Below are 16289 nucleotides of genomic sequence, written 5' to 3' on the forward strand. Positions count from 1 at the left end.
ACCTCAGATCTATCTGCCGTACGCGGTAGCGATAAGGACGAGACGCTACATGAAGGAAATGAAGAAGGTGCCAGAATGAGATGGCGGAGGGAGCGGCGGCGGGGGCCGTGACTGATCAGCCCCCCCGGAGCTCCATCTACTCCTCACCCCGCAATGGTGGATACTGTACAGGAACCCCTCAATGACCATCTGTCTCCAGTTAGAAGAAACCTCAGAAGAAGAGGCGATGGTCTGCGGCTTAATGGCTCCCATGAACAGGAAAATGAGCGAGAATTTTACCAGGATGAACTTATTGTACAGACAATTAATTCAGTTCAGCAATCGGTGAAGCTTCATTATGGAAATAGCTGCAGTTATCTCATAGAGAGGGGAACAGTGCCCCCTGCTGCCGGACCCGGGGTCACACACGCATGACTGGATTATACAGCTACAGCACCATGCACAGGGCCCACGACTTCCACAGCTGAGGGTTTGCTACAGGTGCAGTCAGTGTAGATGACACAAGGATATTATTCACAGGTTTCTTCTCTACTCTTCACCTCCCCAAGCCAGTGGTGTAGACGTACTATCATGTCTCTATGCACTGTTCATGCAGAAGAGAGGAGATCCTGCTCCCCTATATCTCTATAGCACACCCTCAGAAGAGAGGATCCTGCTCCCCTATATCTCTATAGCACACCCTCAGAGGAGAGGAGATCCTACACCCCTATATCTCTATAGCACACCCTCAGAAGAGAGGAGATCCTACTCCCCTATATCTCTGTAGCACACGCTCAGAGAAGAAGAGATCCTGCTCCCCTATATCTCTATAGCACACCCTCAGAAGAGAGGAGATCCTGCTCCCCTATATCTCTATAGCACACCCTCAGAAGAGAGGAGATCCTGCTCCCCTATATCTCTATAGCACACCCTCAGAAGAGAGGAGATCCTGCTCCCCTATATCTCTATAGCACACCCTCAGAAGAGAGGAGATCCTGCTCCCCTATATCTCTATAGCACACCCTCAGAAGAGAGGAGATCCTGCTCCCCTATATCTCTATAGCACACCCTCAGAAGAGAGGAGATCCTGCTCCCCTATATCTCTATAGCACACCCTCAGAAGAGAGGAGATCCTGCTCCCCTATATCTCTAAAGCACACACAGAAGAGGAGATCCTGCTCCCCTATATCTCTATAGCACACCCTCAGGAGAGGATATCCTGCTCCCCTATATCTCTATAGCACACCCTCAGGAGAGGAGATCCTGCTCCCCTATATCTCTATAGCACACCCTCAGGAGAGGAGATCCTGCTCACCTATATCTCTATAGCACACCCTCAGGAGAGGAGATCCTGCTCACCTATATCTCTATAGCACACCCTCAGAAGAGGAGATCCTGCTCCACTATATCTCTATAGCACACCCTCAGAAAAGAGAGGATCCTGCTCCCCTATATCTCTATAGCACACCATCAGAGGAGAGGAGATCCTACACCCCTATATCTCTATAGCACACCATCAGAAGAGAGGAGATCCTGCTCCCCTATATCTCTATAGCACACCATCAGAAGAGAGGAGATCCTGCTCCCCTATATCTCTATAGCACACCCTCAGAGAGGAGATCCTGCTCCCTTATATCTCTATAGCACACCCTCAGAAGAGAGGATACTGCTCACCTATATCACACCATCAGAAGAGAGGAGATCCTGCTCCCTTATATCTCTATAGCACACCCTCAGAGAGGAGATCCTGCTCCCCTATATCTCTATAGCACACCCTCAGAAGAGAGGATACTGCTCACCTATATCACACCATCAGAAGAGAGGAGATCCTGCTCCCTTATATCTCTATAGCACACCCTCAGAGAGGAGATCCTGCTCCCCTATATCTCTATAGCACACCCTCAGAGAGGAGATCCTGCTCCCCTATATCTCTATAGCACACCCTCAGAGAGGAGATCCTGCTCCCTTATATCTTTATAGCACACCCTCAGGAGAGGAGATCCTGCTCTCCTATATCTCTATAGCACACACAGAAGAGGAGATCCTGCTCTCCTATATCTCTATAGCACACCCTCAGAAGAGAGGATACTGCTCACCTATATCACACCATCAGAAGAGAAGAGATCCTGCTCCCTTATATCTTTATAGCACACCCTCAGAAGCTGCATCATGGAGAACACTATAACACTTACTAGAGCTTTCAGCAGCTCTACAGACATCATACAGCAGTACTTATCAGAATAACTGACCAGTGAGATGACCCCTCTGCCTTTAGGAGGAGAAGAAAGGTGCCTGATAAATAGTGAGGAATTTTTCTCTGATAAGATATATTACAAAGTTTCTCTCTTTTGTGCCTACAGCTGAGTTAGGTAAAGTCTGTAGAAAAGTTAGTGCCCACTTAGACATGAGTTATGACACAGGAATGGGGGTGTCAGCGGTCGGACCCCCACAATCTCGCGAATGGGGCTCCCCGTGTTTGTTTAGTAATGAGTCGCCCATGTGCCCTCGGATATCTCCACCACCTCCACAGACACAAGTGCAGCGTGCCGCCCATTCATAACCCCTGGGACCCTTACCTGGAGATTGCAGGGGTCCCAGTGGTCAGACTCCCCCTTATCTGACACGTATCCCTTATCCTGTGCTCGGAATACCCCTTTAAGCTCCATGCACAGACATCTGGAGCTGCTCCGCATCCTGAGGGTTGTTCTGATTTGCTTAATACGTTACAATTGGTTTTCTGATTGAAATCAATTTCATATTCATGAAGTGTCTTCTATTTGCAACAGGAACGATAGGGATGGATTATTAACCTATTGCAGACACCCGGTGATACACCATCTCACAGGGTGCCCCAGCTTGTGGCTGCACAGGTGCTGAACAACTACAACCCCCAGCATGCCCTGCAAAACTATGAAGCTGCAAAACTTTTCAAACTTTTACAGCTGTTGCAAAACTACAATTCCCATCATGCCCTGACAGCCGAAGGCTGTCAGGGCATGATGGGATTTGTAGTTTTGCAACTTTATAGAGTTGCAAACGCTTTGTCAGGGCATGTTGGGGGTTGTAGTCTTTAAGCACCTGTACAGCCACAGGCTGGGGAACCCTATTAGCTGTTTTTGTGTCCATGGTGCAGACCCTTTCTATAATGACCAATAGTTTGGTTGTCCGGACCCCGACCCCCTGCGGCCACCACAAAGCTGATGCATTTACATAGTAACAACTAGAACCTCTGGCTTGTATGTTGACCACAGACCCATAATATCGGGCACCATCCCAGTCCACAAACTCCTCCCATCTACGGTTCTCAGGATATAATCATCTCACATTGTCAGGGTGGCGTTCTTTTTAACCTTGGGTCGGGCTGAACCATCCAGCCAACTAATATTCAGCTTTACAGCAGGCTGTACAACAAGATGCTGCCATACTGACATCTAGTGGCCAATGTGAAAATTACACATTATATTTTGCACAACTAGAATAGACAAAACACAAGCAAATATTGCAGAATAAAAAGCTAATAAATCAATGCTGAACCCTGTCTGCCCAAGATACTTACATAGAATAGTAAATCATATAAGACTGGATGAGAAAACCATGTAAAGTGCTGCAGAATCAGTTGTCACTATACAAATATAAAAGCATAATTATTTTTATTATTATTATTGTTATTATTATTCTCCTCCTGATATCTGGAGCTTTGCAGTCACATTTACCATAATAGTCAGTTTTACAGCAGGCTGTAAAACAAGATGCTGCCATACTGACATCTAGTGGTTAATGTGAAAATTACAAGTTATACTTTGCACAACCAGAATAGACAAAACACAAGCAAATATTGTGCAAAAAAAGCTAATAATTCAATGCTAAACCCTGCCTGCCCGAGATACTTACATAGAATAGTAAATCATATAAGACTGGAGTGTCAAACCATGTAAAGGGCTGCAGAATCAGTTGTCACTAAACAAATATAGATGATAATATTATTAATAATAATAAAAATAATAATAATAATTATAATAATATACTCTTGATATCTGGAGCTTTTCAGTCACATTTACCATAATATTCAGTTTTACAGCAGGCTGTAAAACAAGGTGCTGCCATACTGACATCTAGTGGTTAATGTGAAAATTACAAAAGTTATATTTTACACGACCAGAATAGACAAAACACAAGCAAATATTGCGCAAAAAAGCTAATAAATCAATGCTGCACCCTGTCTGCCCGGGACACTTCTATAGAATAGTAAATCATATAAGACTGGATGGTTTATACTCCTGATATCTGGAGCTTTGCAGTCACATTTACCACGTCCATGGCGTATATATCACTATGAGGACATCGCTACTAAGTGGAGCAGATATTGGGGACCCCCCCTCCTCCCTGAATTACCTTATAGGAAGTGATGGATCACAGTAATGTTCTACCAGGCAGAGCCCCTTTAAGTACGAGGTCAGGACCCTTCAGTCTGTGATGGATGAAGGGGTTAAACGATTCTGCTTCCCAATCTTTACAAGTCATCAATTAAAAGGTTCAGTCTCGGAGGAAGAAGCGGCTGGAAGCCAAGAAAGCACTTAACAAATCCCCCTCATGTTCTGGTGTATTCGGAGGCTGCGGAATTGATCGGCGCAGTCACTTCAGGGGCAACAAAAGAGCCAGAGATTTATCAGAGGGAAGTCGTCAATGATGGTGGGGGGGTGGGGTGGGGGGACACGGGGCCCCGAGTGCGCACTCACATTATATATAACTGTGCAGACACCACCGTGGCCATAGATCTGCACAGTAACCACTGACTCCGCGCCATACTAATGGCTCCCAGCACTGTCACAAGGCGAATATTTAACCAAAAGTTCTACAACTCGCTCATAAACTTTGAGGAAGGTTTATTTAGAATGAAATGTCATAAACCATAAAACATTGGAGTGTGGGAGGGGTACTAGGAAATGTTGTGCTGCTTTATGCACCATTGTCTGTGATTCCAGTAACTTCTCAGGAATAGCCAGCATGTAGTTCGTCATTCTACACTGATAGAAGCAGTACAGAGGACATTATAGAGCAGTACTGAACAGTGTAAGCTGTGAATCCAGAACTATAGGAGTCATCTCTGATCTCTTGGGTGTCGACTATCTGCTATTATTTCTCATACATTGCACTAACAGAAGAGGGGATCCTGTTCCCTATATACAGTACACACACTGAAAAGCAGTGCAGAAAACATAATAGAGCAGCATTGAGCAGGATAAGCTGTAAATACACTACTGGGGGAGCTAAAACATTACATCAGTTGGCTCTGAACAAGAGGGCGTACACCAGCTGCTATAATGTATCCACCAGAGCAGAGAGGATCTGTCTCCCCTATACCACACCCTCAGTAGCAGCAGCAGTAGAAAGAACATTATAGAGCAGTCCTGAGCAGTGTAAGATATTAATATCGCACAGGGCAGAGAGAAGACTTACCAGAGCTTTTAGCAGCTTCCCTATGCAGCTGCTCACTCCTCTCTCCATACGCTTCTATTGTCAGCTGTAACCTGATCTATCAGTGAAACTTGTTTACACAGAGTGAATCAAAGTTTCAGAAGAAGGAGAAAAGAAGATTGATAGAGACATATTTTCTCTGGTAAGATATATTACATTTCTTATACAACTGATCATTGGCCACACCCCCTCCTGTTAAACTCCATCCACTTTTTAGAACCCATCAGAGGAGTTAAGTCAGTGTAAATGTGTCAGTGTTTCATCACTATTATCTGATACACTGTAACAAACTGAAGATAGGCGAGACGGACGCCAGGCACAGCTCGCTGCCTTCATTATTACTGTATGGCCTCCATATTGTCACTCTGTGTCATGGTTGGAAGGACGACTCCTGGGCTCCTTGTGCGGCTGTGAAGCATGAAGCACAAGGAGTCATCTGAGCCCCCACAATGCACTGCTGCTCCAGAGAAGATGACATCAGCGGTGAATATTGTCAAATTCTTCTTTCCATCAGCCGTGTAATGGATTGTGTGCAGCTCGGGCCCGGGTCACTGGTAATTATGTAAATGACAATAGCCGCGCATTTCATGCGTCTCACTGATTCCCCCTGCAGCAGCGGCCACTGACGAGAAACAAACAAGAGCGCCGGAGATTTAAAGGGACAGAGACCCTGGGAGTGGATAGAAGACGTTACCATCCTCTACAGAGTGTGGGATCTGACAGTAAAGACAGGTGGTGGGACCAAATCTTATAGACTTACCGCAGCTTAAACTCTCCACCTAAGTTACAACGGGCAAAGAATTCTACAAGCTTAATGAGAAGCGCTCAATGAAGACCAGCGTCACCTGGATTAAAGGGGTTGCCCAGAATTAGAGAATCATGGCTGCTTTCCACAAGAAACAGCGCCCCTCTCATCCTCAGGTTGTGTGCGGTATTGCAGCTCAGTTCTTTTGAAATAAACGGAGCAGAGTTTTAATACCAAACACAACCTGAGGACAGGAGCGGCGCTGATCTTGAAACAAAGTAGCCATGTTTTTCGAATCCTGGATAACCCCTTTAAGAGCGCTGTATAAAACATCCTCAAGTATATAAGAAAGGTTTGCAGAAGTTTTTTATCATCTAAAACAAAAGTTCCCCAAGTAGTGGGTCAGTGATCCCAATACTACAACTCCCAGGAGCCCCTGATCCCAAATACTAAACCTCCCAGAACGCCAAAGGCAGTGACCCCCCCAATCTTCCTAGCATGCTAAGAGGTTGTGGTCTTACAACAGCTGAAAACCCATAATAGGGATCACGGCCTTACATCTGCCATTGGCGATTGGGGAGGTGAAGTACCGGCGACCGGAGCACGCCGGGGAGGTGCAGTTCGACCCAGGTTGGTGGTCGGTGATCTTTGCACTCGCAGGAGACTGCCTTTCCGGCCTTTTTTTGTCCTTTGGCCAATTTCTCATTTTTACCTTTTTCAGAACGAATAACTTTATTAGTCGGTCACATACATGACGCCGCGGGGAAGGAACATCGGCCACAGAATCAGATACTTTACAGTTTATTGCACTTTGGTTCTTTTTGAGTTTCAAAAGAAAAGAAGAAAAAAAAAGGAAAGAAAGAAGGAAGAGAAGAAATACTGACTTTCCGGTGGAGATGGCGGCGGGGGGTGAGGCATCTGCTGCGGCCGCTCAGCTTCCTCCTCTATTGCTTTACATAAGTCAATAAAACAACTTAAAATAAACCGAAAACTCTGGTCCATGAGTAATAAGAGGCAGTGATTGTAGAAGGCGTCAGGGGGGCACAAGAGAAGCCGATCCCCACCCCCCCACCTCCCCCGATGACGACATTCACCTCAGTCATTAAGGTCTAGTGCAAAACAGTGGCTGGATCGGTGAAGCGTCAGCTCCGGGGATCAGTCATCACTGTCACTACCCGACTCGCTCAGCTGCAGATCATTCCCTGCAAAGCAAAGCAGGAGTCAGGTCAGAGGTCGTAAAGAAAATTCAGTGTATTCCTGATAGATAAGCCAGACCACCTGACCATGGCTGCTGATGTGGGGCGGTGGTTACAGAAGCAATGGGGGATTGGGCCGGAATTGTATCAGGTACCACTCTGTGCTGGTGCGGGGGGGCTGATATTTGTATTTTTCTGTTGTTTTTTAACTTTATTAAACTCAATTCTGGTATGGCGACATGCCTAGCCTGAACTTTGATCACTGGATTCTTAAGGTCACTAAAGTTCTGCCCAGGAGATCCCATGTTCAGGGTGTATATGAAGCAGCTGTATACATATATAAGTGAGAAGGTAAAGTGTGCGCTCGTGACGGGAACGGCAGGGAGTGTGCGGCCGCAGATAAACCTCTGGGGCTGGTGATTCGGGTGCGGTTATAACTGGTGTGCCGGAGATAACGGGGGGATGGAAGGGAAGAATACAGCCAGGGTCATGGCCTGGTGAGAAGAGACACCCAAGAGTTGGACCGACCCAGAGCGTCCAACAGGGGACCACTGCGAGGACTGGCCGTATACACACACATGGAGAGGACATCCTAATAAATTATAGAAAGACACTGAGCACCCGTATATTACAGCCATAAGGGACCAAATAGCGTAATACAAGTGCCCGGGGAGCCGCACCTCCCAGTATACTGCAGGCCCTAGGGCAGGGGTGCACCACCTCAGCCCCTCTGCTTCTTGCAAAGCTGTAACTCCCATCATGCCTGGCGAGCTAAGCAACATCTATACATGATGGGAATTAGACTTATATCTGAAGAGCGGCGCATCTCTGTTCTAATGAACCAAGAGGGACGGGGAAGCTTCCTGTGCAAAGATGCATCTTACTGGGACTGCAGGTCATGTGATCGGCTCTATACATTACGTTGTGGGTCTGGTAACACATACTCAGGGTGCTCATCAGTTGCTTGCCGCCATCTTGAGGCTTGCTGTTCCCACTTTCCATGCTGGACGAGGATTGCTGCAGCTGAGAGGCAGAGCGTGAAGATTTGTTTCCCTCATCCTCAGAGTCGCTGGAGCTGTCGTCACTGCTGGAGGATGAGGAACTCTTGGACTCTGAGGAGCTGTCTGAGCTGCTCATCTGGTCGATAACACTGGCCTCCGCCATCAGCTCTGCAGTGAGATGGGAAAGAACATGTGAGACGTCCCGGCGGCTGCTCCACCCGGGATCAAACTGAACACAAAGGTCTGAGCCAAGGCTTCGGACCATTCTTTGCTGCCTCCCTTCAGTGTCAGCTTCTCTGTGTGTCTATGAAAAGCAGCAGCAGCATGGAGGAAATTATAGAGCAGCACTGAGTAGTTTAAGCTGTTGTGTGTCCCTGAGAAGCAGTACTCTATTGCGCACCCTAAAAAGCGGCAACATTGAGGACATTATAAAGCAGTGCTGAGCAGTGTAAGCTGCTGCAGCATGGAGAACATTCTAGAGAAATACTGAGTAGTGTAAGCGGTTATATGGGTCCATAAGAAGCAGCACTCTATTGCACACCCTGAAGAGCAGCAGTAACAGCATGGAGGACATTATAGAGAAATGGTGAGCAGGGTAAGCTGTTATATGTGTCTATGAGAAGCTGCAACATTGAGGACATTGTAGAGCAGTACTGAGCAGTGTAAGCTGTTGTGTGTGTCTATGAGGGGCAACAGCAGAGCATGAAGGACATTACAGAGCAGTATTGAGCAATATAAGCTGTTATGTGTGTTCATGAGGAGGAGCAGCATGGAGGACATTACAGAGCAATATGGAGCAGTGTAAGCAATAAATCCAGCACTTGGATGAGATATTTCAACAACTTCCCTGTGTGTCTCATTCTCCTTCTCTCCCTTTCCATGGGTCTTTATGTGCACCTGTATAAAGTTTGTTATATTTGCTTGTTCTACTCATTTATGCCAAGGCTAATAGGGGACCAGGGAAGATACACGGCGCCTTTCACAGTTTACAATGATGCATTGAATGGAGAAAATGTGACTTCTACATGGCCCATAGTGTGATGGGGCCCGGCCCCGACATCCTAACAGTGTTCACAGATTCAGAGTCAGTGTTTGCCTGTAGCCACCACTAGAGGGCGCTCACTGCATACAGATTGCTCCAAACTCTACTGGGTTCACAAAGTTACTTAAAGGAGAAGTCCGGTGAAAAATTTTATTAAACTATTGTATTGCCCAAATCCCCAATATACACTTATTACGGGAAATGCTTATAAAGTGCTTTTTCCCTGCACTTACTACTGCATCAAGGCTTCACTTCCTGGATAACCTGGTGATGTCACTTCCTGGAAAACCTGGTGATGTCACTTCCTGGATAACCTGGTGATGTCACTTCCTGGATAACCTGGTGATGTCACTTCCTGGATAACCTGGTGATGTCACTTCCTGGATAACCTGGTGATGTCACTTCCTGGATAACCTGGTGATGTCACTTCCTGGATAACCTGGTGATGTCACTTCCTGGATAACCTGGTGATGTCACTTCCTGGATAACCTGGTGATGTCACAACCAGACTCCCAGAGCTGTGCGGGCTGTGGCTGCTGGAGAGGATGATGGCAGAGGGACACTAAGGGACACAGGGCACTGGAAGGACACTGAGCATCTCTCTGCCATCATCCTCTTCAGCACCCACAGCCCGCACAGCTCTGGGAGTCGTGATATCGCCATGTTATCCAGGAAGTGAAGCCTTGATGCAGTAGTAAGTGCAGGGAAAAAAAAGCACTTTATAAACATTTCCCGTAATAAGTGTATATTGGTGATTGGTATAACTTTTGGGGGGCAGCATTTTTCACCAATCTTCTTTAAACTGAATGCTCCATGTGGCAGCAGGTGTAATGGGCAGAGTGTGGCGGTACCTCTCTCTATGTCATCCATTGGAGACGTGGGGGAGAGTTTGCCCAGGGGGGAGGAGGTTTTGTTGCTGGTTGGAGTCTTGCTGGCATTTCTCATCTGTTGCTGCTGCTGCTCGATGCGGGACTGGATCTTGCTGCTTCCTTCGGCTCTGCAATAAACCACAAGCTGTACGTCCTGGGAACGTTCACAAGTCAGCCCGGTCTCACACGTCTGGTTTACAAAGTCCATTGGCTCGTGAGTTGTTACTAATGTCTATTAATCTTACTGTAAGGTTACAAACCCACTTGCCGGGTCTGCAGCGAGTCTCCTTGCTGCGTTTTTGCAGCGAGACTCGCTGCAGATCCCGGCCCTATACTTTCAATAGCAGAGACACTCGCAGCAGGGATGTACAGGGATGCGATCGTGCGGCCGGGGGCTGCGGGGCTGCGGGCGATCGGGCGGCCGGGGGCTGCGGGCGATCGGGCGGCCGGGGGCTGCGGGCGATCGGGGGCTGCGGGCGATCGGGCGGCCGGGGGCTGCGGGCGATCGGGCGGCCGGGGGCTGCAGGGGCTACATTACCAGGTCCCCGCTCCTGCTTGCTTCGGCGGCTCCCAGGACGTTCCGCCCGGCCAATCAGTGCGCTGCCCCGCCGCAGCGCACTGATTGGCCGGGCGGGCCGTGAAGACACCGGGAGCCCCGAAGCAAGCAGGAACGGGGACCTGGTAATGTATAATGTCCGGCGGCCGGGGGGGGTTAATGGGGCGGGCTGCAGACATCCCTGCTGCGAGTTTCTCTGCTATTGAAAGTATAGGGCCAGGATCTGCAGCGAGTCTCGCTGCAAAAACGCAGCAAGGAGACTCGCTGCAGATCCGGCAAGTGGGTTTGTAACCTAAAACTGATTGCTCAAAGTGGACAAACCCTTTAAAGTGTAACCGTCACTTAAAGGAGAAGTCCCACCAACTATGAAATCTACAGGCAGGTGGGGTGGGAGTTTAAATGACTAACAAGTTAACTCACCCGTCCCTTCCCCCCCTCCCATGCCTCGTAGTGGCCCTGCCGCAGTCCTGCATCTCTGCTAGCTGCAACGCTATGCCTCTGGCTGAGTGATTGCCCACTTAGCCAACCACTGACTGGGGCGGGACACTGGGCAATCGCTCAGCCGCACTGTGACGTTGCTGTTGCAGGAGCATGTGAGTATGTGACGTAGTACAAGCAATTTTAAGAAACTCTGTAATAAATTTGAATTGAGCGAAACAGTGCTGTACTCTAAAGGCTGTTTTCCTACCTCCCCCCCTCACTTCACAAGAAACAGGATTTCTATGTCCATTATGGTCTATGGAGAGGGGAGGGGTCAGAATATAATGGACTCCGCAAACCATCTCCACTTTGCTCCTCTGTAGTGAAGACAGCTTTGCCTCAAAATGCAGATAAGAAAGGAGGGGGGGGGGGGGGGAGGCTGGGAATCAGCTTTTGAGGACAGAAAGAGGCTATTACAGAGTTTCTAGAAATTCCTTGTACTATTTATTTTTGCAAAAATTATTTAAAGCGTAGCTGTCATTTAAAGTATTATGTTAATAGGGGCTGCATTCATGTCTATGAGAGCCACATCTTTAGGGTTACCTAAATTTATAGCTTAAAGCCCAGGTGATAAGTAACCATAAGTCGCAGATGAGTAAGACCTACTACACTATGTAATAAGCCGACCCTGTACCTGGTCTTCTTCACACTGATGTTACTGCTCAGCTTCTCTAGGCGGCACTCGCCCGTGTCATGGTTCACAATCAGGATACATTCCCGCAGGTACTGCCGCTTGGAGCCCTTAAATACAGTGACTGGAGCGGTGGATCCCTAAAAATATAAAGAAAAAGATCAGAGATGGTGGAAAATCACATCAAACTACATAACGTTCCCTCTCCAGGGTATGTGCGTGGATATAGACAGACATTGACAGAGACCACCCGAGATTCGGCATCAGAGCAGTAACATAGAACATGTTTATATCATAGAAGATTGCTCAAACAACCCCATAAAGGGTTAATGACTCTGTTGCATAATCTCTTCTCTCTGCATGTTGCACAATGTGGCCTTGTTTATGTAGTTCTGTCTGCAGGTATAATGTCTGTATAATCCCAGGGTAGGTATATATGTATCCTTACACTGTCACAATACTCCCTCACTAGTAAAGGCCAAAAAATAATAAATACTGCTCCTATATACAGGACTATAACTACTATAATACTGCTCCTATATACAGGAATACAACTACTATAATACTGCTCCTATATACAGGAATATAACTACTATAATACTGCTCCTATATACAGGGATATAACTACTATAATACTGCTCCTATATACAGGAATATACTACTATAATACTGCTCCTGTATACAGGAATATAACTACTATAATACTGCTCCCTATATACAGGAATATAACTACTATAATACTGCTCCTATATACAGGGATATAACTACTATAATACTGCTCCTATATACAGGAATATAACTACTATAATACTGCTCCTATATACTAGAATATAACTACTATAATACTGCCCCTATATACAGGGATATAACTACTATAATACTGCTCCTATATACAGGAATATAGCTACTATAATACTGCTCCTATATACAAGAATATGACTACTATAATACTGCCTCCTATATACAGGAATATAACTACTATAATACTGCTCCTATATACAGGGATATAACTACTATAATACTGCTCCTATATACAGGAATATAACTACTATAATACTGCTCCTATATACTAGAATATAACTACTATAATACTGCCCCTATATACAGGGATATAACTACTATAATACTGCTCCTATATACAGGAATATAGCTACTATAATACTGCTCCTATATACAAGAATATGACTACTATAATACTGCCTCCTATATACAGGAATATAACTACTATAATACTGCTCCTATATAACTACTATAATACTGCTCCCTATATACAGGAATATAACTACTATAATACTGCCCCCTATAAACAGGAATATAACTACTATAATACTGCTCCTATATACAGGAATATAACTACTATAATACTGCTCCTATATACAGGGATATAACTACTATAATACTGCTCCTATATACAGGAATATAGCTACTATAATACTGCTCCTATATACAGGAATATAACTACTATAATACTGCCCCTATATACTGGAATATAACTACTATAATACTGCTCCCTATATACAGGAATATAACTACTATAATACTGCTCCTATATACAAGAATATAACTACTATAATACTGCCTCCTATATACAGGAATACAACTACTATAATACTGCTCCTATATACAGGAATATACTACTATAATACTGCCCCTATATACAGGAATACAACTACTATAATACTGCTCCTATATACAGGAATATACTACTATAATACTGCTCCTATATACAGGAATATAACTACTATAATACTGCTCCTATATACAGGACTATAACTACTATAATACTGCTCCTATATACAGGAATATAACTACTATAATACTGCCCCTATATACAGGAATATAACTACTATAATACTGCTCCTATATACAGGAATATAACTACTATAATACTGCTCCTATATACAGGGATATAACTACTATAATACTGCTCCTATATACAGGAATATACTACTATAATACTGCTCCCTATATACAGGAATATAACTACTATAATACTGCTCCTATATACAGGGATATAACTACTATAATACTGCTCCTATGTACAGGACTATAACTACTATAATACTGCTCCTATATACAGGGATATATACTATAATACTGCTCCTATATACAGGGATATATACTATAATACTGCCCCCTATATACAGGAATATACTATAATACTGCTCCTATATACAGGAATATAACTACTATAATACTGCCCCTATATACAAGAATATAACTACTATAATACTGCCCCTATATACAAGAATATAACTACTATAATACTGCTCCTATATACAGGGATATAACTACTATAATACTGCTCCTATATACAGGGATATAACTACTATAATACTGCTCCTATATACAGGGATATAACTACTATAATACTGCTCCTATATACAGGGATATATACTATAATACTGCTCCTATATACAGGAATATACTATAATACCGCCCCCTATGTGCAGGTACATGTATCTCACCTCCAGGTTGGGCAGTGTTATGGTCACCTGTTCCCCCTTCCCCACCTCCAGGTCTCCCTCACAGGATGTGTCGATGGACGCCGGCTTAAAGTCATCTAAGGAAGAGAGAAGAGAAGTCTGTTCAGCTGCTGAGGAGGAGGATGGGGCAGGATGAGCAGGCAGGTACATGGGGGTCTCCCCCTCCCCTCCCCCACACTGTGCTGATATCAGGCCTGGAGGATACAGCACTTTTCACAGGGGATTTGGAGGCCGCTGAGGTCGGTGATGGCTGCCGGCCAGACATCACAGGCAGCGGGCACAGACATCACAGGCCGCCATCCGCCCTCCCAGCTCCCACAATGCACCGCTCCCTTCTGATCAATCACATTACAATAAACTCTGCATAAATCTGGCCAAACTACAACTCCCATCATGCCCTGGCCACACCCCAATCCTGACAAACTACAACTCCCATCATGCCCTGACTAAACCACTATCCTACCTAACTACAACTCCCATCATGCCCCGGCCACACCCCAATCCTGCCAAACTACAACTCCTATCATGCCCTGACTATACCACTATCCTGCCAAACTACAACTCCCATCATGCCCCGGCCACACCCCAATCCTGCCAAACTACAACTCCTATCATGCCCTGACTATACCACTATCCTGCCAAACTACAACTCCCATCATGCCCCGGCCACACCCCAATCCTGCCAAACTACAACTCCTATCATGCCCTGACTATACCACTATCCTGCCAAACTACAACTCCCATCATGCCCTGACTAAACCATAATCTTGCTGAACTACAACTCCCATCATGCCCCGGCCACACCCTAATCCTGCCAAACTACAACTCCCATCATGCCCGGACTATCATAATCTTGCTGAACTACAACTCCCATCATGCCCGGACTATACCATAATGCTGCCAAGTTACAATCCCCACCAGCTGTAAATGGGCATGATGGGAGCTGTAGTCCCCTGGCACGGCTGAGGGTGCGTTCCTCTGTGTCAGTGCAGATGCGACCCCTCAGCTGTGGGTCAGGCGGCTATTTTGGGGCACAGCTGCTTCCTGGCTGCGGGGTGACAGGGCGGGATCATCCTCACCCTGGGGGGTTGCGCTCTTTCGTCGTCTCCAGATGTTGGAGGCCGCCACACACCACGTGATTATCTCAGGGAAACAAAATACTTTCTGAACTTTTTTTATCAGTTTTTTTCGCTCCACTGGACTCTATGACATAATAACATTGTGTGACATCATCACCACATCTGAAAAGTTATGACATCATAAAATTGTGTGACATCACCACCACATAGGGACATATTCGCTAGGGGAGTGTTGCTACTCAACAGCTGCTGCAAAACTACAACTCCCAGCATGCCCTGACATAGTTTTGCAGCAGCTGTTGAATGTCAGGTTGGGGATGACTGTCCTAGGTGGATGGGAAGTCCGTGTCACCAGCCTCCACTCCCTCCCCCACAGCAGACGCACCAGAGCTGTGACAGCGCCGCGCAGTGTGAACAGTAACCGCACTCCTCCCACCCCAGATCCCTCCTCACATCGGATAGTATGGAAACCAGACCGCGGCTGCTTCTCGAAGCTCTCCCCGAGTTTCAGCACCCGCTCCTTGGTGTCAAACTGGGAACAGGCCGCACCATTCATCCCTGCGGCCACCCAGCGCCGCCGGCTCCAACCATCTGCCTACAGCCAGCCGGCTACACCGCACGCCAGCCGCCGAGGAGGCGGAGTCTATGACCACACTGAACGCTCATTGGCCACTGAGGCGAGCTGAACTCTCTGATTGGCTATAACTCTCTGAAGTCAGTCATTAACCACGCCTCTCTAGATTATTAGCT

The 16289-nt window shown here is 46.2% G+C and overlaps 1 protein-coding gene across 1 annotated transcript; it reads right to left on the reverse strand.

Annotated features, from left to right (window-relative positions):
* Window positions 1–6984: 6984 nt before the first annotated feature.
* EAF2 (ELL associated factor 2) lies at window positions 6985–16173 on the reverse strand. Its single transcript, XM_069982463.1, has 6 exons — window positions 15993–16173; window positions 14443–14537; window positions 11978–12114; window positions 10290–10435; window positions 8340–8564; window positions 6985–7401 (listed from the first exon to the last, which is right to left on the reverse strand). Exons 1-6 carry the CDS (start codon window positions 16093–16095, stop codon window positions 7355–7357), a joined length of 753 nt encoding a protein of 250 aa, XP_069838564.1. The 5' UTR covers window positions 16096–16173; the 3' UTR covers window positions 6985–7354.
* Window positions 16174–16289: the final 116 nt, after the last annotated feature.

Source organism: Dendropsophus ebraccatus, chromosome 9, assembly GCF_027789765.1.
Source record: "Dendropsophus ebraccatus isolate aDenEbr1 chromosome 9, aDenEbr1.pat, whole genome shotgun sequence".
Classification (NCBI taxonomy): domain Eukaryota; kingdom Metazoa; phylum Chordata; class Amphibia; order Anura; family Hylidae; genus Dendropsophus; species Dendropsophus ebraccatus.

What these genes read in the sequence shown, in the direction of transcription:
- EAF2 (XM_069982463.1), bottom strand. Translation starts at nt 16,095, where the DNA reads ATGAATGGTGCGGCCTGTTCCCAGTTTGACACCAAGGAGCGGGTGCTG. An exon ending in TGGTTTCCATACTATCCGAT is followed by an intron (nt 14,538 to 15,992) that starts GTGAGGAGGGAT and finishes TCTCTTCCTTAG; the next exon opens with ATGACTTTAAGCCGGCGTCC. An exon ending in GCAACTGATGAGCACCCTGA is followed by an intron (nt 7,402 to 8,339) that starts GTATGTGTTACC and finishes TTTGCTTTGCAG; the next exon opens with GGAATGATCTGCAGCTGAGC.